This window comes from Polyodon spathula, chromosome 27 (assembly GCF_017654505.1).
Source record: "Polyodon spathula isolate WHYD16114869_AA chromosome 27, ASM1765450v1, whole genome shotgun sequence".
Taxonomy (NCBI): domain Eukaryota; kingdom Metazoa; phylum Chordata; class Actinopteri; order Acipenseriformes; family Polyodontidae; genus Polyodon; species Polyodon spathula.
The window spans coordinates 9,705,052-9,728,650 of NC_054560.1; the positions used below are offsets into that span (position 1 = coordinate 9,705,052).

Below are 23,599 nucleotides of genomic sequence, written 5' to 3' on the forward strand. Positions count from 1 at the left end.
GTGACTTGACTATAATAAAACATTTTATATTGAATAAGCATGCATGGGGACTATTTTATTACAGCATAAAACAAGATACGTTAGGATGCTGCTATGTTACTCTGATAGTGGAGTGATGGTCATGTTTTCAGTGTTGTACTGTTTCAGTGGGGAGAGAGCTGACATTAGCTGGCAATTACTCCCGTTTTCGGAACTGAATTGGAAATTACATCCGTCTTTGGAAAGGAGCACCACCACCAACACTGTGCCTTTGAGATTTGTATTGCATTGCTGGCACTCCATTTCATACAGTTGGTAATATGTACACCTCGCCCTGGCACAGTGTTACCTTAATACAACCAGGTCTGGTCTGAGAAGCAGCAGAGGCTGTGCAAGCAACAGATCTGCCTGCAGTGGCCCAACCTCCCAGTAGGGGGCAGTGTGGTGTAGTGCTGCCCCAAGGCCAGACTGATCCCTCCACAGTCTGGGCCGATCTTCCTCTCTCCATCCAAATGGCACCAGCGCACTGCAGTCTACCTCGACCCTTAACCCTGAACTGACAGCTGATGTCACTCTCCAAACGACCTTGAGGTGTCACATGTCCAAGTGACACGGAGGAAGCAACTGCGCTGAGGCTTTTATTGCCTTGCTTTTGTTGAGAGTTTTTTTTTAAAGGGAGGTGGCTCTGTCGGTGTCTGTAATTCATGAAGTTTGCTTTAACTATTGCATGGCTTTTAATTCCAGAATCTGGCCAATATAATTTAGCCGTGACTGCCCATGTCCTGGTGTCTCAGCATCAGGGAAGCGGACCCTGCTTTCAATCAAGCCCTGATCTTTTATTAACATGTCCCTCGCTTTCCAGTTCAATGACACCTAGCTTACTGACAGAAACACTGTGCACTCAAATAGATCAAAAGCTTTTATATTTGGGCTTACAGCACATGTCTCCTGCTATTGAAAATCCCAATCGATTAGTCACCTCTTGATTCAGGATTGCACTGGGAGCGTCTGGACCAGCTGAGCTGCAAACCTGTATCAACAAATGAGCTCAGGTTGCATTCCACACTGTGCAGCCCTGTGCAAGGGCCACCCCTGTGGGGGCAATGAGATTAGACTAGGTAGATCAGTTTACACCAGTGGAGCTCAAGAATGAGAGGAAAGGGTGCTATTCAGTGAAGTGATACTGAGACCCTTACCATACACAGAGGCACCATGCAAGCCAGGACATGCTGCAACCTTCTGCTGGTCTCTGCTCTTTCCTTGCTTGCAAGCTCTGAGACCAGGCATCAGGATAAGCCACCGCAGCTAGACCACAGCACTGAGGAGATACAGAAGCAGGTCGACACAGCCATCAGGACGTTGCAGAGGAATGGCTTCTTTCCTTGGCCGAGGGAGCAAATCGATCAGGTGCGGATTGACTCTATATATATATTATTTGCTCAGCTTGGTGCCGCTGTGTGTTGAAAGCGCTTCGGTTTTAAACGGCTTTGTGGGCGTGTGCATTGCAGATGGTGCCCAGGCTTCACCTCGGAGTGCTGGAGCTGTGGCTGGAGTTCAGGCGCTTCCAGAGAGAGAATCAACAGATGGGGAAGAGGATCAAGGGGCTGATGGCTCGAGATGCAAGGTGCTGCCAAGGTAGTCATGCTGGGCTAGCTCAAGGGTGAGCTATACTGTGGAAAAATGCTTGGAAATATGTCTCTTACAAACGAAGCATGCCTGGGGAATTTTAAAAAGCAGCACAAGTTTAATATAAATGTACTGTGTATGTTCCAGATGTGAAAGTTTTATTATTAGACTTTGTGGCTGCTACTGCTGTCAACAGGGCTCTCTTTTGTCTCCTGTTGTATTTTCAAGTATTTACAGTTCTTGTAGATAGCTGTGTGTTGTATTCAGCATTGCACATGTGAGAATTAAGGATGCACGTCTCTTAATCGAAGTCTGTCTAAATTAGTCTGAGATTCCTTTATAGCAACCCTTTGCAGAGGCTCTGTGAATGCATATTGTATCTGAGGACAAGCCTGTGATTCTCTACAGCTCAGCTGCAGGAATCATTAGGGTTTTTATTGGGGGGGTGGGGTGCAGACAGCATCTCAGGGGGTTACTGAAACAGCTCCTCCGCAGTTCATGTTTTCCACTAGTTAACGACTCACATGTACTGAGTGGAGAATGAACAGCGTCCTGTTAAAATTCCATACAGTACAGGGTAGATAATACACTTTTGAGAAACAGACACTCATCATGAAGCAATGTGGTTATACAAAGAGTCTACATGTCCTGCAATCTGGACAGGTGTATAAGACCCAGAGCAGTTAGCTGGTAGTTATTTGGCAATCCAAGTGCTGCTGCAAAGATGAATCAGTGTGAAAGTGTCATGATACCACCGCGTCTCTACCTGGAAAGTCAAGGCCCACACGTTTGTATATTCAGGGAATGGCAGTTATAAGAAAAGACAAATACTGTTAAGTGCAATTGGTTCTTTTATGATTTATATCCCACTGTACACACTAACTGTTTCTTTTCTTTATTGTATGTCTTTTAGAGTTAGCTTTGGAAATATCACATTTTAAAAACGAGGTGCTTCAGAAAGTCGAGACAGTTGCGGGTGAAGTGGTCGTTCTGCAGGGGAAGGTGGGTGATTTGGAGGATACAGAGGAAACTGACCGAACTGTGGAAAATATTGAATCCAATGAGACCACAGACATGCCAGCTCTACCAGCAGTTAACCTTACCAGCCAACCAGAGATGGCGAATACAAGCGTGAACCAATCAGGAGACACATACCTTACTTCTGTCCAATCAGAAGGCTGGATCAACAATGCCAGTGATCCTGTAGAGGTGGGTGTTGGTGTATCTGAACCAGAAATGAAATCCTGTCACTCCGAGGCGTCACTCAATCCCCACTCCCCTGAGAAGCTCCACCTGCGTGTGTCTGACCTCACACAGCTCTTGAATGGACACACTGACCTCCTGGCAGAGTTATATGAGAGACTGTCAGCACTGGAGGGACATGAGCTGGACCAGCGGCCCTCTGAGTATGAAGGGAGTGGAGACCACCAATAAAAGCAACAGCTACCAGGGATGGAAATAAGGCTCCAATTGCATAGCAGTTTCACCCATGCCAGACTTTACTATGAGCTTGATTAGCCCCAGTGTACAGGTACAAAGCTCAGGTGTGTCTTATTAAGTACAATAAAAACCGGGTATGGATCAAACGGCTATGCCACGGGAGTCTCATTTCCATCAATGTTAGTTATTACTATATACATTATGTCTACCAGAAATAAACAACAACAATATATGTTTCCATATACATTTGCCATTCCAAACATTGTGTTTATTCTACAAGTGAGTTCTGTATTCTAATGATGAGGCTTTTTAAAAATAAATGTTATTGTAACACAGGTACCGCGATGTGTTTTTGTCATAACCGTATTTTGGAAATAATGTAATATTGTCAAACCGTACTTGAAAAAAAAAGCTTCTACTGCACGGGCTAAAGTCCTCCAATCTTATCAAGCAATTATTATTATTATTATTATTATTATTATTATTATTATTATTATTATTATTATTATTATTATTACACCGCGTAGTGGCCACTGGCTTTGGAATTCTCAGCAGTTCGAACTACATTTCCCAGCATGCGCTTGCTCCAAGCGCGTTGGTCGCCGCAGCCTTTCTGTAGTCCTGTTTGGTTTCGCAAGTCAGTCACGCGATTAGTTGTGCAGTGTGAGTCTGCCTGTTGAACACAGAGAGCAGTGATCGGTGGGGCGAGCCGGGAACTGACAACTAACAACCAGAGCCGAACCGGATCTCTACTCCTCGACAGCATGGCTAACGTCACCAAGAAAGTGTCGTGGTCCAGCCGGGACGAGGGAACCTGGGAGAGCACTCCGCTTTTAAACGGAGCTGGGAAAGACACTGCGCGGTACTCCAGACAGGTATAAACAGCACTGTCGGGGAGGGGATCGGGGTGATGCACCGGCTTCAGTAGAGAGAGATGGATGCAGGTAAAGATATTAGGAAGCATAAACAGCACTGTCGGGGAGGGGATCGGGGTGATGCACCGGCTTCAGTAGAGAGAGATGGATGCAGGTAAAGATATTAGGAAGCATAAACAGCACTGTCGGGGAGGGGATCGGGGTGATGCACCGGCTTCAGTAGAGAGATGGATGCAGGTAAAGATATTAGGAAGCATAAACAGCACTGTCGGGGAGGGGATCGGGGTGATGCACCGGCTTCAGTAGAGAGATGGATGCAGGTAAAGATATTAGGAAGCATAAACAGCACTGTCGGGGAGGGGATCGGGGTGATGCACCGGCTTCAGTAGAGAGAGATGGATGCAGGTAAAGATATTAGGAAGCATAAACAGCACTGTCGGGGAGGGGATCGGGGTGATGCACCGGCTTCAGTAGAGAGAGATGGATGCAGGTAAAGATATTAGGAAGCATAAACAGCACTGTCGGGGAGGGGATCGGGGTGATGCACCGGCTTCAGTAGAGAGAGATGGAATAGTCCTGAATAGTCCAGCAGATATTATCACAGCTGTACATCACTCGTGACAACATGGAGATATAACAAGATAAGAAACAAGCATACGCTTTGGCTACAGTCGTTGTGCAGTTATTGCGCAAAATCTGATTATATCAGCGCGCTGCTGCTGCTGGATTATTAGGAATTACTGTCGGGGAGGGGATACCGGCTTCAGTTATTATTATTATTATTATTATTATTATTATTATATTTTATTATCGGGGTTACCGGCTTCAGTTATTTTGAATATTGCAGAATCACTAAGTGCGTGCACAAGCATTTCCCAGCTAATCTAACGACACGCCCCTTTTAGTTTAAGTGATTGTTTCACGTTGAACAGGCACTGTAATCAATGTCCTGGTGTCAGGCATTCACTTATAAGTGTTGGAATTTTCATTTTAATACTGTGTGATAGGGGGAACACATCCTGCATATAGCTTCACCTTTGAGGCTCACTTTGACTACATTATACTATCACCTCTGCCAGTTGCAAATGTGCCAGCGATGCTGACGACCCCCCCCCCCCCCCCCAGTTCATCCATTCCTTGAAGACACATCTCATAGAGTGCAGATTCGAGTCACCGCAGAGCCCTATAAAGAGGAAGCCTTTGACTGGAAACCCTTGATTTCAACGCAGCAAAAAGGAAGTTCAGCTTTGCCAGCCTGCCTGTTCCTGAAAGAGATTAGGCGAGACGGACAGGGGTTCAAGAAGCCTTTCTGATTCTGTCTGATTCTGATTCTGGCCTCATTCATGCCCTGTGTGTTACAGCAACTTTGAGGAGTCTGGAAACCAATAAAACATTTTAATCAAGAACATTTCCCTTTAAAAATAGGTGTTCCACCAAGTTTTCATCCTCTGTTACAGTAACACGCAGTACCGGGAATGGGTGCTCTGAATGTAGCGTCTTCCGCATTCTGATCCATAGGTTCTTCTGTAGCCTCTGTGTAAACATTACTCCAGTGATTGAGTTAGCTTGGATAGGATGTTTTATTGGCTCTGCATTGGGAGGCAGTGGTGATTGTGCTATGTGTACAGTATTAGTGGTCTAACTGAATTCAGAGGCTTCAGAATTAAATTGGCTTGTTCATTTTGGCTGTGTAATTTGATTATGCAGGGGATGTTACTGTTGATTTTGTTAGTGACGGGGGTAAAGAGGCTGCACGCTTTCCCATTCCCACGGTAGAACAAGCAGGGGGTCTCTGTCTCGTCTGTAGCTTGGTGTTTTTAAATGTGACCTGGATTCCTGTAGTGTAGGAGCTGCAGCCCACAGTGTGCCATCTGTCTGTGCTATCGCTGTATATCCATCTCCTGCAGCAGCCACAGGGCTCCAAGACTGAGCCTCTGTTCAGTAGCTGGTGACTGGCTTCCTGCTATTCAGTCAACACTGCCCTGGTTTTGAACCCACAAGCCCGAGTCCTGGTCCACAAACAGCCCATACCACTCAAATACTAAACCTAGAAATTAATGATTTATTCCTAATAGCATGCATTGCTGGTAAGCAATTGACATAGGAAAATGTGAGCGAAGGGTATAATAAGAAAGAGCCAGCGATGCTGGGGTCAATGCATCATGCATGAATTGCTTTTCATTTAATACAAAGAGGGAGACTCAGACCCACGATCTCATGACTAGGGCTGTCACACGGACATTAGCAAGTGAATTCACAAAAATAAAATAAAAAAACCTTTCCAGTTTGTCAGAAGGCGCAGCTGTCTGGAAGTCCTGGAGCAATTGTAGGCACTTTAAGGAGTTTTAATAGAGAGCTGGCCTTAAAAAGGGGAGAGATCGTGCCGGGTGTAGAATCAGATCATATCTCCACCAGCTCCTGTATTGAGGGATCTGTATTCCTGCTGACCACACTGGTTTGAAATTCTCATATTGGATTTGTGGTGCACTGTCTGTATGTTCAGTCCAGGAACTGACTCCTCTCATACTGGCTGATATTTAACCAAGTCACAAGTGTGTCATTAGCAGAGAGGTCTTCCTATACAGAACAGTGTTTATCTGCCAGGGTTCCATAGGGAGCCTACAGTATCAGTAATGATCCATATAGGCTCCATATAGGAGGCCTGTGTTTGCCCTGTTCAAAGGTCTTATCTTTGAAACCGAGACAGCTTTGCACAGCAGAATAACTTGCTGGGTTTATTACAGCTGTCTTGTCATGCCATTGACATAAAACAAGGGTCACTGACCCTGGAGAGAGTGCTGAATGGAATGGTTCTACTAACAAAAAAATTCTAAAGCACTTTTATGCATCACAGTTTTTAACACGCCTGCCAGCAGTGTCTCAGAGCCCTTCAGTACGATATGTTATAATTTGATTGATTCCACTTTCACTTTGAACTGGATTGTGGGGTTGCATTCCTGGGAAACAGGTTCCCCGTGTATTGAAGTCTAGTGAATGGTCGGTGTAAAAGGCTGGAGTCTGGGCGTGCACTGGCGACACACCCAGAAATTATTTTTAATTACATTTAACAGTCAGAGCACTGTACTTATTTTATGTTCAGATGTAGGCAGGTAATTGTAGTACTTTTAGTTTTGAACAATAACTTATAGTTACAAATAGTATAAACAAACTGCATGTATTTTATATTATTTTCGTTATGGTTCCTTTCTGTTTTAGTTGAACGGATTTCTTTATGTATTTATTTATTTGTGTGTTTGTTTTTTTTCTCAGTTTTTGGGGAGGCTGAGTGCCGTGGATCTTGATGACCAGAGCAGTGAGGTAAGTCTGAGTTACCGCCAGGGTTATCCTTGTCTGTTTTGTTGTGCTTTACATTACAAGCACGTATTTAACCCTTGAGACGCAGCATTATCTTATGTAGAAATCCGTGGAGCCACAGACATGCTCGTATGATTTGGTGTTTTACCGTTTCGATTGTTGTCTCTCTGTTCGCTGTCCACACTGATGCAGTCCCTCCCTCTGATGCTTGTAGTAAAGGTTTTCTTGTTTGTGTGTTTTTTTTTTCTTGATGCAGGACACAGAAACAAGTTGTCTGAAGGAAATCCCACACAGTGGAAAACTCCTTTCCTCAAAATACGAGGTAAAAAATCAAATAAATACCGTGGAATCTTTTCTTTGTTTGTATTTGTAGTTACGTGATTTGCATCTACAGCTAACCAGACACAAATAAAGTAAAAGGAAGGTACTGCCCTTTATGTATCTGGCCCGCTAATGATAATGCCAGCTGGAATGGGGACAACAGGGTCGGACTCCCATTGCAGAGCAGTTTCCCAGATTCCAGGTTTTAAAATGAGCTTGATTAGCCTCAGAGTATCGGTAACAAGCTCAGGTGTGTCTTAGACTCCTAGTAAAACCAGGACTGGATCAGTGCTATGCAATGGGGGTCTATAGTGGCATCACACAGAGGGAACTCTATAGTTAACAGGCACTGATATTTCCACCTACGGCTCTTTCGACCTGTTGACAGTAAACGAATGGATGACTGTGTTTCAGAGCCTGGATTATGATAACAGTGAGAACCTGCTGTTTCTGGAGGAGGAGAGGCGGATGAGCTCCACGGTGAGGGAATGGGAGGGGTATTACACTGTCTACATGTTCAAGTAATGTTTCCCCCGAAGGGCACAGTGCCACCTGCTGGAGGGATTTTGGAACAGATCGTTAACGGCAGTGTTGACGCATTTTTACATTCCTGGTGACTTAATTGAAAACTTATAGGGGCTATTAACATGACCATTAAAAATCAAATAATTACTGTATCGGTTTGAAAAAGCCCATCCTAATAGAACAGAGAGGCCCGTCTTTCTGCCTAGTCAGTGCTCTTTCTAAATGGTTTTGTTTCGTGCAGGAGTTTCGCATGCTGGAGATCAGCCGTTGGGTGGTGTGTGCTCTCATTGGCATCCTCACTGGCCTCATCGCCTGCTTCATCGACATCGTGGTGGAGCAGCTGGCTGGGGTCAAATACAATGTGGTCAAACACAGTATCCTTTGAGAGCTCCTGGGCAAGCTTCTGCAATGTCTTTTTCATAGAGAAGTTAGGACATGCGTGGTGTTTCTCTTTGTCTATTTTTACAAAAATGATTGCTTTACATGTTCTGTGGTACAGCACCTCACCGAATGAATGGTGTGTCCCTTTAATAAACCCCACCAAGATATCGATACATTCACTGTTGCTGGTGGTCTCTCCATATCGCTCATGCTGTGGGCTGCTCTCAACGCAGCCATCGTCATGGTCGGTTCTATCATGGTTGCCTTCTTTGAGGTAAGGCTGAGTGTTCTGCGTTTACATGGCTCTCTGTACGTACCCGTCATCTAGCAAAATGTTTACTGTCCTTGAGCTTCTTGAAAACCACCAATATGGATGGAAATAGGACTCCTACTCTCCAGATTTTTATACAAGCTTGAATAGCCATAGTTTAACAGTAACAAGCTCAGGTGTGAACCGTCTTAAACCCTTACCGAAACCAGGAATGGATCAAACTGCTATGCAATGGGGGTCTTATTTCTAACCCTGCACTAGTTAATGACTTAGCACTGTACGACCCAGGGATATATTATTCCATTATTGGCTGCGTGGCAAGTTTACTACAACACACTGTGTTATAATTTCCCCAGTCTGTGCTCTTGTGTGTGCCCTGGGATCAGTTTAATAATATTACCCCTGTGCGGGATCTGATTTAGGGTTGGAAGAGAGGTTTCTGAGGCTCAGCATGTTGTTATCTGCAAGCAGTTGCCATGTACCCCCAAACCGTTCTTTGCTAACCCCAATACTTCCTTTCACAGCCAGCAGCTGCTGGAAGTGGCATTCCACAGATCAAGTGCTACCTCAATGGCGTGAAGATTCCCCATGTGGTTCGGCTGAAGGTGAATTCTTAAGTTGCAGACTATGAGGCTTCAGATCAATGACGTTGGCTTGTGTGCTGCATTCAATCACCCTAATCTTGCCCCCAGATCTTTACGTCATCTAACAGGAACGCTGCTGGAAGACTACTCTTCATTACGTCAGCTTGCTTAGCTCCTTCCCCTGGCTGTCTTGTATTCAAATATTTATATGCAAGCTTTTGAGAGCAAGAGCCTTTTCCTGTTTTAAATCAAAATCTTACAAAGTTCAGGGTAGAACAGTCATATTTCTGTTAATTTCCTACAGAAAAGTAAGTGCCTCGCCGAGTCATGGGTGAAATAAGCTTGATGTTTAAGTAAGCTGTTTTGAAAGGTGTTTTAGAAGACGCCTATGCTTGCTGGGGGAAAAAAAAATCGCTCCTAGATATTGTAAGACTTAACTGTTGTCATCATTTTGTTTTGTTTTCCAGACCCTTGTTATCAAAGTGTTTGGAGTGATCTGCTCTGTAGCTGGAGGTCTTGCAGTGGGAAAGGTGAACACATTTTAATACCACGTGTGAAAATACTTTCGCAGCCTATGGTGCGTCCACACCAAAAAAAACCTCCCCTCCCCAAAGCTTACCGTCAGCTGCAAAATGAAGAAAGATCCCGGTGGATAAGTCCTGGGTAAAAAGTCCAGGAGGTGTTCTGCCTTTGTGCCATCAAGCTTCATCTTTAAAAATGCCTGCTGTTTGTGTGTTGTAGGAAGGGCCGATGATCCACTCTGGAGCTGTTATAGCTGCTGGCGTTTCCCAGGGCAGATCCACGTCTTTAAAGAGAGATTTTAAGGTTTGTAAATATCTGTGTGTGTGTCTGTGTTCGTATGTGTTTATATAGAACACTGTATTACCACGTCTAGGTCATCGTGCCTCTTCTCTAGCCTGACTGCCCTGCTGTGCTCTGTGTTTCAGATCTTCGAGTACTTCCGCAGGGACACAGAGAAGAGAGATTTTGTGTCGGCAGGAGCAGCTGCTGGAGTGTCAGCTGCATTCGGTGCCCCAGTCGGTAAGGAGACAGAATCCATCTCCGCATCATAGCGGTGCAAGAGCGGGCGAACGCCTGTCCGCACCGCTGTAGAAGAAGCTGCACACGGTATATTGAGTGTGGATTCGCCAGCAGGATACCATCACATTGCGTCTAATGGTTTGTTTTTGGGCTGTTCAGGTGGGGTGCTCTTCAGTTTGGAGGAAGGGGCTTCATTCTGGAACCAGATGTTGACGTGGAGAATTGTAAGTAACTGTTAAAGAGCCCAGTTTAGTGCTCTCGCTCTGTACCGACTTCAATCCCAGAATCCTTTGATATGTTTTTTTTTGTTTTTTTTAAATAGTAAGGGTGTAAAGTGGTCTGGCAGTTCTGGAGTCCTGGATTAGACTCATGTCAGTGGTGAGTCTGCAGTGGTGTTATCACACATCCCAAAATGGCAGAGCAAGTCATCACAATTTATAGCGTGGTTTAAGAGAGACTCTGGGTGGAACGGCAGGGGCGTTCTGTTCAGGGTTGTAGGCACTGTGTCTGTAGCCAGCATCACATTCCCTCACATTGAACCATGTCCACAGACCCAGGGGTGTCCAGGAATGAGGCACTGTGTTGGGTGATCAGCACCGGAACTCCGAGATGAAGAAACACGCACGGGTTCTGCACGGAGCAGCGCGTCACTCTGAGTTCCGGAGGGCTAATGCAAACTCTCCTTTCTGTTCAGTTCTTTGCGTCCATGGTGTCCACGTTCACCCTGAACTTCTTCTTGGGTATCTACCACGGCAAGATGGGAGACCTGTCGAACCCGGGTCTCATCAACTTCGGGAGGTTCGAGAACGAGGTGAGCAAGTGAGCCTGTATTAACATGGTCCGGAACACTGAATAATTCAGGCTTGAAATCTGAAATTTAAATTGACACACAGCAGGAAAAGCTTGTTCAGTTGTGCCTGTAACTGTGTGCGCTGACTGTATTGGGCATGTGCTTAGTCAGCAGGAATGTTTCTTTTTTTGAAGATAAAGAGGCTTCTTGGAAAATCAGTGGGATTGTTGAAATGCATGTTTTCTGGCTCCTCTTCCCTGGACAGCTGTGTGTTGTTATCAGAGTGCTCTGCAGCAGTGCAGGTCCTTTCGGAGTCTGAGCTGCTCCCCTGGTGACACATTTTTGACGATGGTTCAACGTTTAATAAAATATGATATCCCTAGATCAGAGCAGAGGGGGGTATTCGTTTCCACTGACTTGGTGGATTTACAACACTTACAGGCACATGTCTGAATAGCCCATAACAATAAATATAGTGTAAAGCAATAAAGAAAGGGTTTCCTAAAGTGTGCTTTCCAGGATCTGGAGCTGCCCCAGAGCAGACTGGCTGGCCTGCCACTGGTGCTTATTGTTGTAACTCTGTAGCTTTTTTGGCTTCTAGGGACCCTTGCTCTGTGCAGGGTTATTCTCCAGCTCCGATTTCCAGTAGATCTCTGTTAGCTCTGCGTTGATTTGCACAGTTTTTTATTGCAGTTTTTTCCCATGCACGTCCCACAGTTTGCAAAGTTTCGTTATCTTTTGTAGCGCACTGAGCGTCGTGTAGCTTGTATACCGAGTGTCTGTTACATTTGCAGGCCATGGAGTACAACGTGTACGAAATTCCTCTCTTCATATTCATGGGAGTAATAGGTAAGTGGTTTATCTTTTCGTTTTGAAAGCAGAGATTAAAATAAGACTCCTGTTGCATAGCAGTTTCCCCATTCCAGGTTTTAATACAAGCTTGATTAGCCACATTGTATAGGTAACAATCGCAGGTGTGTCTTATTAAACTCATCAAAACCAGGAATGGATCAAACTGCTGTGCAATGGGAGTCTGATTTTCATCTATCTATTTCCATCTCTGAGGGCCAATTATAACACAAAAGCTGGTGTTTTAGTCAGAAGGACTGGGCTGTTGTGTTACTCAGTCGTTCAGTGTAAACGATTCGTTTATTTGCACAAACGCTCTCTTCTCTGTTCTTCAGGCGGTATTCTTGGCGCAATCTTTAACACCTTCAACTACTGGCTGACGATCTTCAGAATCAGGTGAGCTGTGCTTAGCCAGCAGAAATGGAAAAGGTAAGGCAGTAGAGCACAGTCTGCGTGAGTGGGTGTTTGCTATGCTTTAAAGGGCTCTAGAACGAGACGGTACTTCACTGACTTGTCTCGCCAGAGAGAAAGCCAAAAAAAGGAGAGAATCACTGACCTCTGCTTACTTCCTAAATTCACTTGCTTGTGGGCCCCCTAAATCGTGGGTAACACTTGTGGGAGGTAGAGGGCCAGCAGCAACTTTTCATTTCCTTTCACCAGGAACAAAAAAAAAAGGGAGGAGAACATTTATTTTTGTTCTTTTATCGCTGTTCTTCTGATTTGTAAGACGGAGCTGGCAGCTGCAGAGGAAATGGCAAAACCAGGTGTAAGAAACATATTTCCATGCCTCTGGAGGGCGGAGTTAGAAATGGCTGCCAAGCTGTTAACGTCAACGCTGTCCTCGCTGATACAGTGAGCCTGGTCCCTGTGTGGGTTCGTATCCCTGCGAGCTTGCTGTGACAGCACTGCTGCTCTAGGCTGCAGCAATCCCAGGACGTCCCGGTTTGGATAGCTCAGCCTGGGCTTCTATTCCCAACTGAGCAGTGACAATAGCTTGTATGGAAACCTCAGAACGAGCTGTTTGTTCAGTTGTTTAAAAAATGTGGTTTCTTTTTGGGGGTGTGGGGGTTGTCGCCTTTGTTTCACACATGTGGGAAGTCTGAAAAAACACTGAAAGAATATCTGCCAGGCTTGCTAACCCTTCACCGCAGGCTTGCTCCTGCTGAGTTCCGGCGCTCTCTCGTACCCACAGCTAGCTGTTTATAGGCATGGCCGGGTGTAGAAGCGGCTCCAGCTGTCCTGGTCACCCCTGTGTCTGTGTCCCTCCCCAGGTATATTCACCGGCCCTGCCTGCAGGTGATGGAGGCTGTTCTGGTAGCGGCTGTGACAGCCACCGTTTCCTTTGCTATGATTTACTTCTCCAATGACTGCCAGCCTCTGGGGGAGGACCATCCAGAGTATCCCTTACAGGTAGCCTCCGAGGTGGAACCCCAATACGAAGCCTTTGCTCTACGTGCAGTTTGCACCACAGGGAAAATATTACTGTTAAATATCACCAAACGCTGATAATAAAGGTTCTGAATCTCAGAACAGGAATCAACCAGTATCTTGCTGCGTGGGTGTCGTCCCGTGCAGAGAACATACATTCTGAAGTTAAGAAGACAACACTTGCTTGTGCTTTCTAGTTTTTGTTTAAATGTGTATGTAAATGTCACTGTGTGATTAGCGTTTCTTTGCGAGAGTGCATGCAGGTTTTTTTTTTTTCCTTACCCAGCCCCTGACAGGGTAAACGTTGCTTTTGCAAGGCCTCATTTTGTTGCATCTTGTTCTTCAGCTGTTCTGCTCGGACGGGGAGTACAACTCGATGGCCACAGCTTTCTTCAACACACCAGAGAAGAGCGTGCGAAGCCTGTTTCATGATCCTCCAGGTCAGTCAGTTAAGACAGTGTTGCATTCAACTCAATAAGCAAACAGTGACAATCATTCTGTAATGCGTCAGCTACACTTTTCTGTCAGAGGAACTGGTGGTCTGGGCTTCAAGCAGCTAATATTAAACTGGTTCCTCTTGACAACTCTAAGCTCAGTTTTTCCTATCTGTGAGTTTGAGTCATGACATTGTTTATCTCACACAGTGATGACCATAAAGAAAGCAAAAATTATATTATATTCTTTAAATTATATGAAACTATGAGTGCAACAAGACTGTCATCTGAATCCTGCACTTGAAGGTTTTACAGGAAAGAGACCATTTCAATCATTTTCACTCAGCTGTGGCCTGTTATCTCCACCCGACCCCTGTGCCAGTCTCGCTGTCAGAGGGTGGATACTGTCTCCCACAGTGTCTGCTCATTAAGAGCGTGTGTGTGTGTGAGGTGTCGAGGAGGAGACGGAGGGAGGGAGTGAGGGCAGCAGCTGTTGTTTCATTCAGACAGGCTAGGCTCCACCCCGAGTTCCTGTCCTCCTCTGAGCAGCATGATGACTTTAACAGGTCTGCTGGAAGGAGCGTCCCCGCGGAGGCCTCCTCTCTGACCTCGCTCCCCGAGCTTCTCAGTCAGCAGCCAGGCACAGAGAGGGGTGTCGAGCTGGCCGTGAGATCCACCGCGTCCGTCACTTCAGACGCTCCCTCATTTTGTACAAAGCTGAGCAAAATAAACAAATAAATAAATAAAAGGGAAAGAAAACATCACCTTAGAATCTAACATTCCCAACACAGGAGGAAAGGAAAGAACCGAGAGCTGCAATCTCTTGATTAGACTGCCCTCTTGTGGAGTACAGTGGTAATTTGCTCCCTTGTACACAGTGTGTCTGAACTTATTTCAATGAATCCCCTATTGGTAACCCTGCCTTGTGGATGAACAGGGGACTCTTTTGTTTGAAGCAGCAAAGTACAAGGGTCTATAAGATTATTTCCACGTGTATATATAATCCATCTCTTGTGGTTCCAATTTCTCTCATTTTAAGGTCATCCTTTGGATCCATATTGTAATCAATGTGAGCACCATCGTTGAACGTCATAATCTGTTGCCTTTTTTTTCTCCTAATGCTGAAGCGCATCCTGTTTAAAGGTGTGATTGTGTGTTCCAGGCTCCTACAACCCCCAGACCCTGGGCCTCTTCACACTCAGCTATTTCCTGCTGGCCTTCTGGACCTATGGACTGACCGTGTCCGCAGGAGTGTTCATCCCCTCCCTCTTGATCGGAGCAGCCTGGGGCAGACTCTTCGGGATCCTCCTGGCCACAATGACAAACGGATCTGTGAGTGCGGAGAAGGGCAGGGGGCAGGGGGAGAGGGTAGGGGATGGCCCCTCTCCCGTCCCAGGGGGAGAGGGTAGAGGCTGGGGGAGAGGGAGGGGGAAGGGGCTGGGGGAGAGGAGAGTGTCATCCTGAACTACTGAACACACAACAGTGCTAAATTAGAAATGCTAAATGACTTCGTCTTCTTCAGCTTGTCAGTGAAGGTGTTTCATGAATTTGTTCTGTTTCTTTAGGATTTCTGTAGATAGGGCGGTACTGTAAAGTATCCCAAAAGATTGATGAAGGAAACTAAATCATGACTGCAAACTTCCTGGTTTTAATATTTAATAGTTGTTGTCTTTCTCCCTCTTTTTTTTTTGATTTCTCGGTGTGTCTCAGATTTGGGCTGATCCTGGGAAGTACGCATTGATAGGAGCAGCGGCTCAGCTTGGTGGGTCATCTCTTTACTTCTTCATGTGTTCGTTCACGCGTACGCACACACATGCACACACAGACACAGACACACGCATACCCACACACAGACACACGCACGCGCACACAGACGCACGTGCACACAGACACACACGCACACACAGACAGGCACGCACACACACACACGCGCGCACACACACACACACACACACACAGACGCACGTTTACTGTAAGCAGTAGTTCTGTTGTAGCACAGGCACAGCAAACTGAAGGATGATCCTTGCACAGATGACTGGATTGCATCACCTTATACAACCTCATCAGAACCCCCTTTGATCTGTACTCTACCCTTTGGACTATGAGAACATAAGAAAATGTACGAACGAGCGGAGGCCTGTCAGTCCCGTCTGTCTCCACTTCATTTTCAACAAACCAACCGCCCCCCCCCCCTCAGTTTAATTTAATTAAGGTTCAAACCACATTCCAAATCCCTTTCCAGCTATGAATCAGAAACCGATAGGGTTATTCAGAGCTTGCCTAGTTAAAGTATTTAATTATTCTTGAATTCCAGACAGCTGGAAATGCAATTTTGAGTAGAACTTCTCTTTAGTGTTGTATATTAAAAAAACAACCCTTTCCTTGATGGCCTCTCCAGGAGCCGATGTGTTAAGCAGCCCTGTGCTCTGCGTGCTGAGCACTTCCTGTCTGCTAGCCCCGGGATGTTGGAAAGGAAGCAATTCTGGTTTGAAACGCTTTGCTTTGCATCCCAGATCCCCTGTGGCCTCACATCTGCAGCCCTCGAAGAAGTCGTTCATCACAAACTGTAGCAGAACTCGTACACAGATCTCACACGCCCGGGCTGACACACTCTGCTGCTGTGCAGTGTAGCACTTCATTATCGGCTTGCTTTGTGATGTGTGGCACAGTTGCTGAAAGGCCCACACTTAGAGTTTGTTTTGCACAGGTTTGAAGTGCTAATGTTGAATTGTAAATTTGATCTTTTCCAACCCTAATGTTTTCCACAGTTCCAGAGTTCAGTCTTTATTGTGTAGGATGTCACTTTTGCTTCACGGTCACCCCCCCCCTTTGTCTAACGATAAGAGACACACAACATATTAAGTGTTTGTATTGAAAGGGATCTCTGGTTGACGCGATGCTCGATTCGTCTCTCTGGCTTTCTCTGCAGGTGGGATCGTTCGAATGACTCTCAGTCTGACTGTCATCATGGTGGAAGCGACGGGAAACGTCACCTATGGCCTTCCCATCATGCTGGTGCTGATGACCGCGAAAATAGTCGGCGATTACTTTGTGGAGGTGAGAGCTGAGCAGTGGAGCCCTGATGAGAGGCCGTTACTGCCTGGGTACCGTCTGCAGGAGCCTGGAGTCCCATTCTCTGTACTGCGCTCCCCTTGGCTTAACATGCTGTGTGTCTCTCTGTGTGTTCCAGGGCTTGTATGACATCCACATTAAGCTGCAGAGTGTCCCGTTCCTGCATTGGGAAGCCCCAGCCACCTCCCACGCTCTCACTGCCCGGTAAGAACCACAGGAAAGCAGCAGCAGCCGGCATCCGAAACCCTTTCCCACTCGGAGCAGTGTGCAGCTCTCTTCCCCAGACCCGTGTGCAGGTCCACACTGACGCTGTGGCTCTCCCAGAGCCATTCAATCTGTGGTTCAGTGCAGCAGCACCCTGGCTGCGGTGCTCCAGTGTTGGGTTTTTCCTAAGCTTTATTTCCGTTGCTTGTTTCTTGTTTGCAGGGAGGTGATGAGCTCTCCAGTGACGTGTTTCAGCAGGTTAGAGAAAGTGGGCAACATCGTGGATGTTCTCAGTAACCCAACGATGAATAACAACGGCTTCCCGGTGGTCAGCGAGTTCAGTGCCAGCGCTGAGGTGGGTTTACCAGGACACACTCGGCTACATGCAAGTCTGACAGCCGTTTCAGAACAATGTCTCATCATCGGTTTCTTTTTTATATTTCAGCCTGGAAGACTCCGTGGTTTAATTTTGCGATCACAACTGATTGTTCTTCTGAAGCACAAGGTAACAAAATCAATACGTTTTCTGTGATGAGAGCGTAATGTCTTACACAGTGCCTGTCAGCTGCATGCACAGTAATAGCTGCATGCATTATTTGAATACGTACAGTGTATTCTGCATGTATTGATGAACTATATTTAGATTTGCTTTTTGGGTAGCAGATCATGTTTACTGTTAGATTGCTGCTTCCTCATGTGCTGTATACAGTATTCTGTGAATCTGTGTCGTCAGCTCTGCGAATTCCTCTCTCGTCCCAGGTGTTTGTGGAGAGGGCCCACTCCAGCCTCATTCAGAGGAAGCTGCAGATGAAGGATTTCCGGGACGCCTACCCTCGCTTCCCCCCGATCCAGTCCATCCACGTGTCCCAGGACGAGCGCGAGTGCATGATGGACCTGAGCGAGTTCATGAACCCCACGCCCTACACCGTGCCCCAGGTACAGCACTGCAGCTCTGTCTCCAGTGTATTCATTATACCACTCACGTCATTGGAGATTAAATCAATCTGAAGCAGAATGCTGAGAAGGGACTTGTGATAATGTGTTGCACGCGGGTGTTAAGGTGTCATCCAAGAAGCCTTACATCTCACTGACATGCAGAAAATGTCTTTCTTGCTTGTGAGAGTGAACGCTTCCCTTTCCCTTTCGCTGCAGGATACCTCCTTGCCTCGTGTGTTCAAACTCTTCCGAGCTCTGGGGTTGAGGCACCTGGTAGTGGTGGATGAGGAAAACAGGGTGAGTAGAGCAGTGAAGAGGTTAGCCAGCTCTCTGTGTGTGTGTGTCTGTGTGTCTGCGCAAGTCTCTGTCGCTGTCTGTGTGTGGGTCTGGATTTTCAAGATTTTATGAATCTAATGCTTGTCCAAAACCAGATCAAGATGAATGTCCAGCTCAGTTCCGAGCTGTGGAAAATCTAGACGATTGCAGATAATTCATTTTTTTCACATTGCATCATACAGCGCAAAGCACATACTGACTGAATTTATCATTGCTTGAAATGCCAAAAATCTGCCGTCGGTATATATTACATTTTAACCTTTGTGATGGAGTAACAAGGACACAGCCCTCTGAATCTGTGTACTCATCAATGAGAAGCTGTCTTTGTGACTGCAAAGGGACAGCGAGTTAGTCTTGCACCATGAAGCAGCTGTTTCTCTTCTTACCTGCAGGTCGTGGGGCTTGTGACGAGGAAAGACCTGGCCAGGTATCACCTGGGCAAAAACGGTCTGGAGGAGATGCCGTTCTCACAGACGTGAGGCCTGGGGCGTGCTGTCGACATGCAGGCAGAGAGAGAGAGAGAGAGAGGGGGGGAGAGGGGGAGAGGCTGCCCGGCTGCGGGCGTTGAAGAGACAGCCTTCAGCACTCGCATGGATCAGCAGGGCTGGGGGGTTCTTCCAGTTAGGAAACGTTAGAATGTCTTACACATTCCTAACCCAGCCATCCTTAAAAATGTGTGTTTTTAATTTTAAAAATAATATTAGGAGTTTTCCCTTTTATGATGACGCTAAATCTGTTTTTCTGTTGTATTTTGCACAATGAGCTAGGTTTGTTAATTGGGATTTTAAAACTTTGATTGATCAAGCACCTTGTCTTTCTGATCTGGTAGTCTGAAAAGGCACTGGGTTAATTCCTACTGAAAGAACCTAGACTTACCAGGAGGCAAATTGCAACAAGCTGGAAAACACAGCTTATAAGTAAAGCATTAATAAAGTTTACACGTTGCACTGCAGATTGTCCAACACTGTCCTTCTTCTAAAATGTATTCTGATACGATTTGGTACCCAAAGCCTCTTTTTGTTTTTAAATAGGTGGGGGGGTAATGATTTTCTGTGGTTCTGTGTCCTTGGTGTACACTGCTGTAAACTGGAGATCTGTAAGAAAAGCTCTCTAGAAATCTGAGTTGTTGTTACAATCGTGTTTTATTTTAAAAAAAAACAAAAAACAACAGTACATTACTGAGCTCCAGATACCAGCGGTCCCTTTCGTGGTTACTTTTTAAGTTTGAAATTTATTTTCCAAACAAATTAAACACGAACCCCCTCTTTTTTTATTGAAATGAAAATCACCTTTTTTTCAGGTTATTAATTGAAATATTTGATGATAAATGTGTGAGGGCTGTGATTTATCACGAGCTCTTCAGCACAGGGAGCGTCTCTCTGCAGTTACACTGTGCAGAGCTGGGAACAGGTCCCCAACACTCCAGTTTCCATGACAACCCGCTTGGTGTTCTTGCATTGATGTGAGCGTGAGGTTGGATTTGTGTGCATCGCATGCACGCTCTTCAGTTTGTGTGCCATGCTGTATGTTGTATTGTTGTGGCGTTACAGTGTATGTTTTAGCGGACAATGGACACCAAAGTCATATCAGTATATGCTGGAATTGCATATAGCACCTTGTTAATAATTCATGTGGTTATACGATTACATTTGGTTTGTATTGAACTTTGCAGCTTTCTGTGTCAGTTTCCTCCCAGGTCTGTGCTCTTGCAGATTGTTGTGTGTCACTTTATATTCTTCTTTTTTTACTAGACAGAATTTAAAAGATGTAACTGGATTTTATACCTCGATTGTGTGGGGAGTTCTTATTGTGCACCAATAAAGCTACTGATTAGAAATAAATGTGCCTGTTGGATTTAACCAGAGCTATTACATTGAAATGGACATAATAAAATATGCATTCGCTGTTTAGAGACGTTACGAGAACCCAGACCACACTGTCGTTTCCATGCTGAGAAGGCTGCGCTGGTTTGCTCTTCGCTCTCAGGACCCTGCAGAATGTTACTGGAGAGACGCAAGCATTTGAATCTGATAGTCCTGAAATGCATCCGTGGCTGTTCTGTAAATAGTAATGATGGCCCTTTAATCTCACAGCTGTACGTGGAGAGGAATGTGTTGCGAGAAGCATTTCAGATGCGAGGGAAACGCTGGCTGCTGTTTACCGAGATTGCTGAGCTGCTGAGTGTCCCTGGCTTTTAGAAAGCGTGATAAACACGATCATTAGTGACGGGCACGGAGAGGGCTGACGCGAGTCTCGAGAGGGAGAGTGACAGGATGAGGTCTTATCTGACGTCTTCTTTAAAGGTCAGGCTGGAAGTGTCAATACGACTCCTGCAATTGCAACACAGTGACACGTCATCATCTCCTGGTGCATACGCACTGGACCGGAGGCGGCCGCTTACAGAAACGAGCCACAGTCCCAGCTGACCCTTTGAGAAGAGCCCAGCCCTGCGCACATCGCTGAGCTTTGGGTGTAACTCTGCAGTGGTACTGAGACAATGCTTGTAACACTTGGGCAGTGCTGCAGCAATAGTGGAATCTTTTACATTTCCAATAGGACCGTCTCTGCTGATTTTTACAGACAGCGTTACAAGGTCTGTGTTTCCACAGTGCCGCTGTTTAGTTGGCTTTAGGTTTTAATATTGCAGATTTTCAGTTTGTCATTGGAAGAGGTTGTCAGAAGAGAGTCTTTAGTCTTCTCGGAGTTGCCAGGTTAGAGTGTTACACTGAATCACAAACGAAGCTCGTCATCAAATTCATTTATTTGGAGATCAAAGAAAACATTAGGTTTGTGTCAATAACCACACAAAAAAGGAAAGTAGAGACTAATTCGTTACAAAATCATGCATTTTATTTTATCAAACTGACAGGAAAGCACCCTGTTTGTTTGCCATTATTTTTACAAAGGGCTTTTTTTAAATTTTTGAGCAGAGGTTGAAGCACGAGCCAGTCCAGATAAGGCTGTTTGTGTATGGGCTGATTAAACCGCTTCTATACAAACACATGAAATTCACCAACGGGAATCAATCTAGCAAGAAAGTGCGTGAACAACGCCTTCCTCAAACCAAGCTGCTTGTCTACTGCTGTATTATTACAATAGATTAATTCTGCTCAGAGAATTGGCGCTTGTTTTTCTAGGTTCTGTCTGTGCAACATGCATGTTGTTTGCAGAAAAAGCCTTTGGAGATTTTGACAAACTGGTTTGGCAGATTTAAACAAGATTAAGACAGCAGGATGGGTGCAGTGTGGGGTTATTTATTCAGTGTTTAAGTACATGCATATCAGAGTAGGTGATCCTGTTTCATCTCTTGTCGGTTTTGCCAGTGCAAAGAGGAGACTGCAAGAATCAGCAACAGGAAGGAGCTTTCCCCTCAGCTTCAGCTCCAAGCCTTGTAGCTGCAGAGCTGCATTGATAGCAGGCTGCGATGAGACCCCCTGCTGAGTAAATGCAGTGTGTTTGCTCTCCTAATCCCGATCATTATCACCTCTTCCAGCTCTGCTAAAAGGTTGATCTGCAGGGACTGTTTGCTGCTGCACACTCTAATGGTGTGCCGTTGTCTCACTATGAAACAGAAGGATCGACTGCGTCTTCACCTTCTCGCTGTGCTGCACTGTAGCTCTGCACCCCCCCATCCTCCATCTGAAGTAACTCTAGATCATTCACCAGCAATGCAGGAACATTTACATCATCTTGACTGGAATGGGACGAGAACTGTTTGGTAATATCCCAATTTTATTTTTAAACAACATGTAGTCATGGTCATGTTCCCAGGCATACTTCTCACATGCATACAGCACTTAAAACACACACACACACCTTGCGGTACAAGCACCAGAACAATTCTCAAGCAGTAGGACCAAGTTAAATCTCACGTAGACAATCTGGGTAGGTTTCTTGGGTAACAGTTTAAAACATAATCTGATAATGTCCAGTACATTATAAATCCAGGCCAGGCTGGGCTACGCTATGTGATAGTGTGCCGTCTCCAGCGTCTGCTGCCTGGGTGAGTCTGTGCTGCTCACCCCCTGCAGCTCCTGGCTGCTCTCGCAAGTCCAGTTAGCCAGCAGGTCGCTGAAGTCAGGGGTGTTGGTGGCGCTGAGCAGGCAGGTGGGGGGGTGCGGGGCCGGCTCTGCCCAGAAGGAGGGGGGCAGCCTGCGCTTGCACATGGGCACCCCCTGGCCGTGTCTGCGCTCCCCCTTCTGCCTCCGCGCGTGTTCGGTGGCCCCCGGCTTCACATACCTCCGCAGCCCGAAGCTGAAGAGTTCCGCCAGGGGCCCCAGCTGCTGGATGCTATCCCGGCTGCAGATGGCTCTCAGGGCATGGGGGAGTTCCTCCTCCTCCTCACGGCCCCTGCTCTGAGCCACCCTCATCAGGTCTGCGTAGTAGCGCTCGCGCCCCGACCGGCCCGCAGTGGAGAGCCTGTCCTCGTAGATCTCACAGGCGTCAGGGTCCTCCTCCTTGCTCTTCTTGCCAAAGTACCTCTGGATGTCGCAGTTGATGAGGTCTGCGAAGCGCAGCAGCTGGATTGTCATCTCCGTGGTGCCGTGGGAGCTGTACTGGGGAGCGGCAGCGCCTCCTGCACCCTCCTCCTCCTCTTCCTCCTCCTCCTCCTCCTCCATCTCCTCCTCCTCCTCTTCCTCCTCCTCCTCACTAGACCCCTCCTGGAAGTCCATGTCCTCCTGCTGGTCAGTCAGGGTGTAGAAGGGGTGCTGGAAGGCCAATCTGAAATCGGTCAGGTTTCGAATGACCCCGGCTGCCATTGCTTTTAACACCAAAAACTTCTGTAAATTGAAGAAGGAAAAAAAGAAAAACAAATCTTTGAAAATCTTTGTCCCTAGTGACCTGAGCTGAATTCGAACCCGAGCTTTCACAGGGGAAAGACGCTGAAGTGGTGCCCCCCCCCCCCTCCGCTGTTTTTAATGCAGTTGCTTCTAATATGCTTAGATAGTTACACAAGCTTTCAAGTTTACATGTATGTAGCAGAACTATTAGTTAAGTAAACCCAATCTGTATGGACCATAAATTATATTGGGGCTGTGTAACTCAAAGCATTGACAACTGCTTACAAAGAGCAAAGCTCAGGGCTGCTCCAGAGAAACAGTCCTATCCCAAGTGCATCTTCTGGACTGATTAATAGACCGGCAATTATTATATATATATATATATATATATATATATATATATATATATAT

The 23,599-nt window shown here is 46.1% G+C and overlaps 3 protein-coding genes across 3 annotated transcripts; 2 read left to right on the forward strand and 1 right to left on the reverse strand.

Annotated features, from left to right (window-relative positions):
• The first annotated feature begins 295 nt into the window (after positions 1-295).
• Positions 296-3,330, forward strand: LOC121301649. The gene is made up of 3 exons (XM_041231213.1): positions 296-1,386; positions 1,488-1,614; positions 2,519-3,330. The coding sequence occupies exons 1-3, from the start codon at positions 1,192-1,194 to the stop codon at positions 3,037-3,039; spliced, it is 843 nt and encodes a 280-aa protein (XP_041087147.1). The 5' UTR covers positions 296-1,191; the 3' UTR covers positions 3,040-3,330.
• A 361-nt stretch (positions 3,331-3,691) lies between these two features.
• LOC121301612 (H(+)/Cl(-) exchange transporter 7-like) lies at positions 3,692-19,337 on the forward strand. Its single transcript, XM_041231156.1, has 25 exons — positions 3,692-3,920; positions 7,191-7,238; positions 7,492-7,557; positions 7,971-8,036; positions 8,323-8,455; positions 8,627-8,736; positions 9,258-9,338; positions 9,785-9,847; positions 10,059-10,142; positions 10,265-10,358; positions 10,518-10,582; positions 11,053-11,169; positions 11,943-11,997; positions 12,333-12,393; positions 13,269-13,407; positions 13,772-13,865; positions 15,022-15,191; positions 15,570-15,621; positions 16,789-16,916; positions 17,050-17,135; positions 17,358-17,490; positions 17,581-17,640; positions 17,895-18,071; positions 18,288-18,368; positions 18,800-19,337. The coding sequence occupies exons 1-25, from the start codon at positions 3,810-3,812 to the stop codon at positions 18,884-18,886; spliced, it is 2,361 nt and encodes a 786-aa protein (XP_041087090.1). The 5' UTR covers positions 3,692-3,809; the 3' UTR covers positions 18,887-19,337.
• A 1,983-nt stretch (positions 19,338-21,320) lies between these two features.
• On the reverse strand, positions 21,321-23,167 carry LOC121301224 (protein PERCC1-like). Its single transcript, XM_041230366.1, has one exon. The coding sequence runs from the start codon at positions 23,165-23,167 to the stop codon at positions 22,367-22,369; it is 801 nt and encodes a 266-aa protein (XP_041086300.1). The 3' UTR covers positions 21,321-22,366.
• Between the last annotated feature and the right edge of the window lie 432 nt (positions 23,168-23,599).

Bases quoted from the DNA above. Each gene is read 5' to 3' on its own strand.
- LOC121301649 (XM_041231213.1), top strand. From the start codon at position 1,192: ATGCAAGCCAGGACATGCTGCAACCTTCTGCTGGTCTCTGCTCTTTCC. The intron at 1,387-1,487 runs GTGCGGATTGAC...TGTGCATTGCAG, and splicing joins CGAGGGAGCAAATCGATCAG to ATGGTGCCCAGGCTTCACCT. The intron at 1,615-2,518 runs GTAGTCATGCTG...TATGTCTTTTAG, and splicing joins AGATGCAAGGTGCTGCCAAG to AGTTAGCTTTGGAAATATCA.
- LOC121301612 (XM_041231156.1), top strand. From the start codon at position 3,810: ATGGCTAACGTCACCAAGAAAGTGTCGTGGTCCAGCCGGGACGAGGGA. The intron at 7,558-7,970 runs GTAAAAAATCAA...ACTGTGTTTCAG, and splicing joins TCCTTTCCTCAAAATACGAG to AGCCTGGATTATGATAACAG. The intron at 10,359-10,517 runs GTAAGGAGACAG...TGGGCTGTTCAG, and splicing joins TGCATTCGGTGCCCCAGTCG to GTGGGGTGCTCTTCAGTTTG.
- LOC121301224 (XM_041230366.1), bottom strand. From the start codon at position 23,167: ATGGCAGCCGGGGTCATTCGAAACCTGACCGATTTCAGATTGGCCTTC.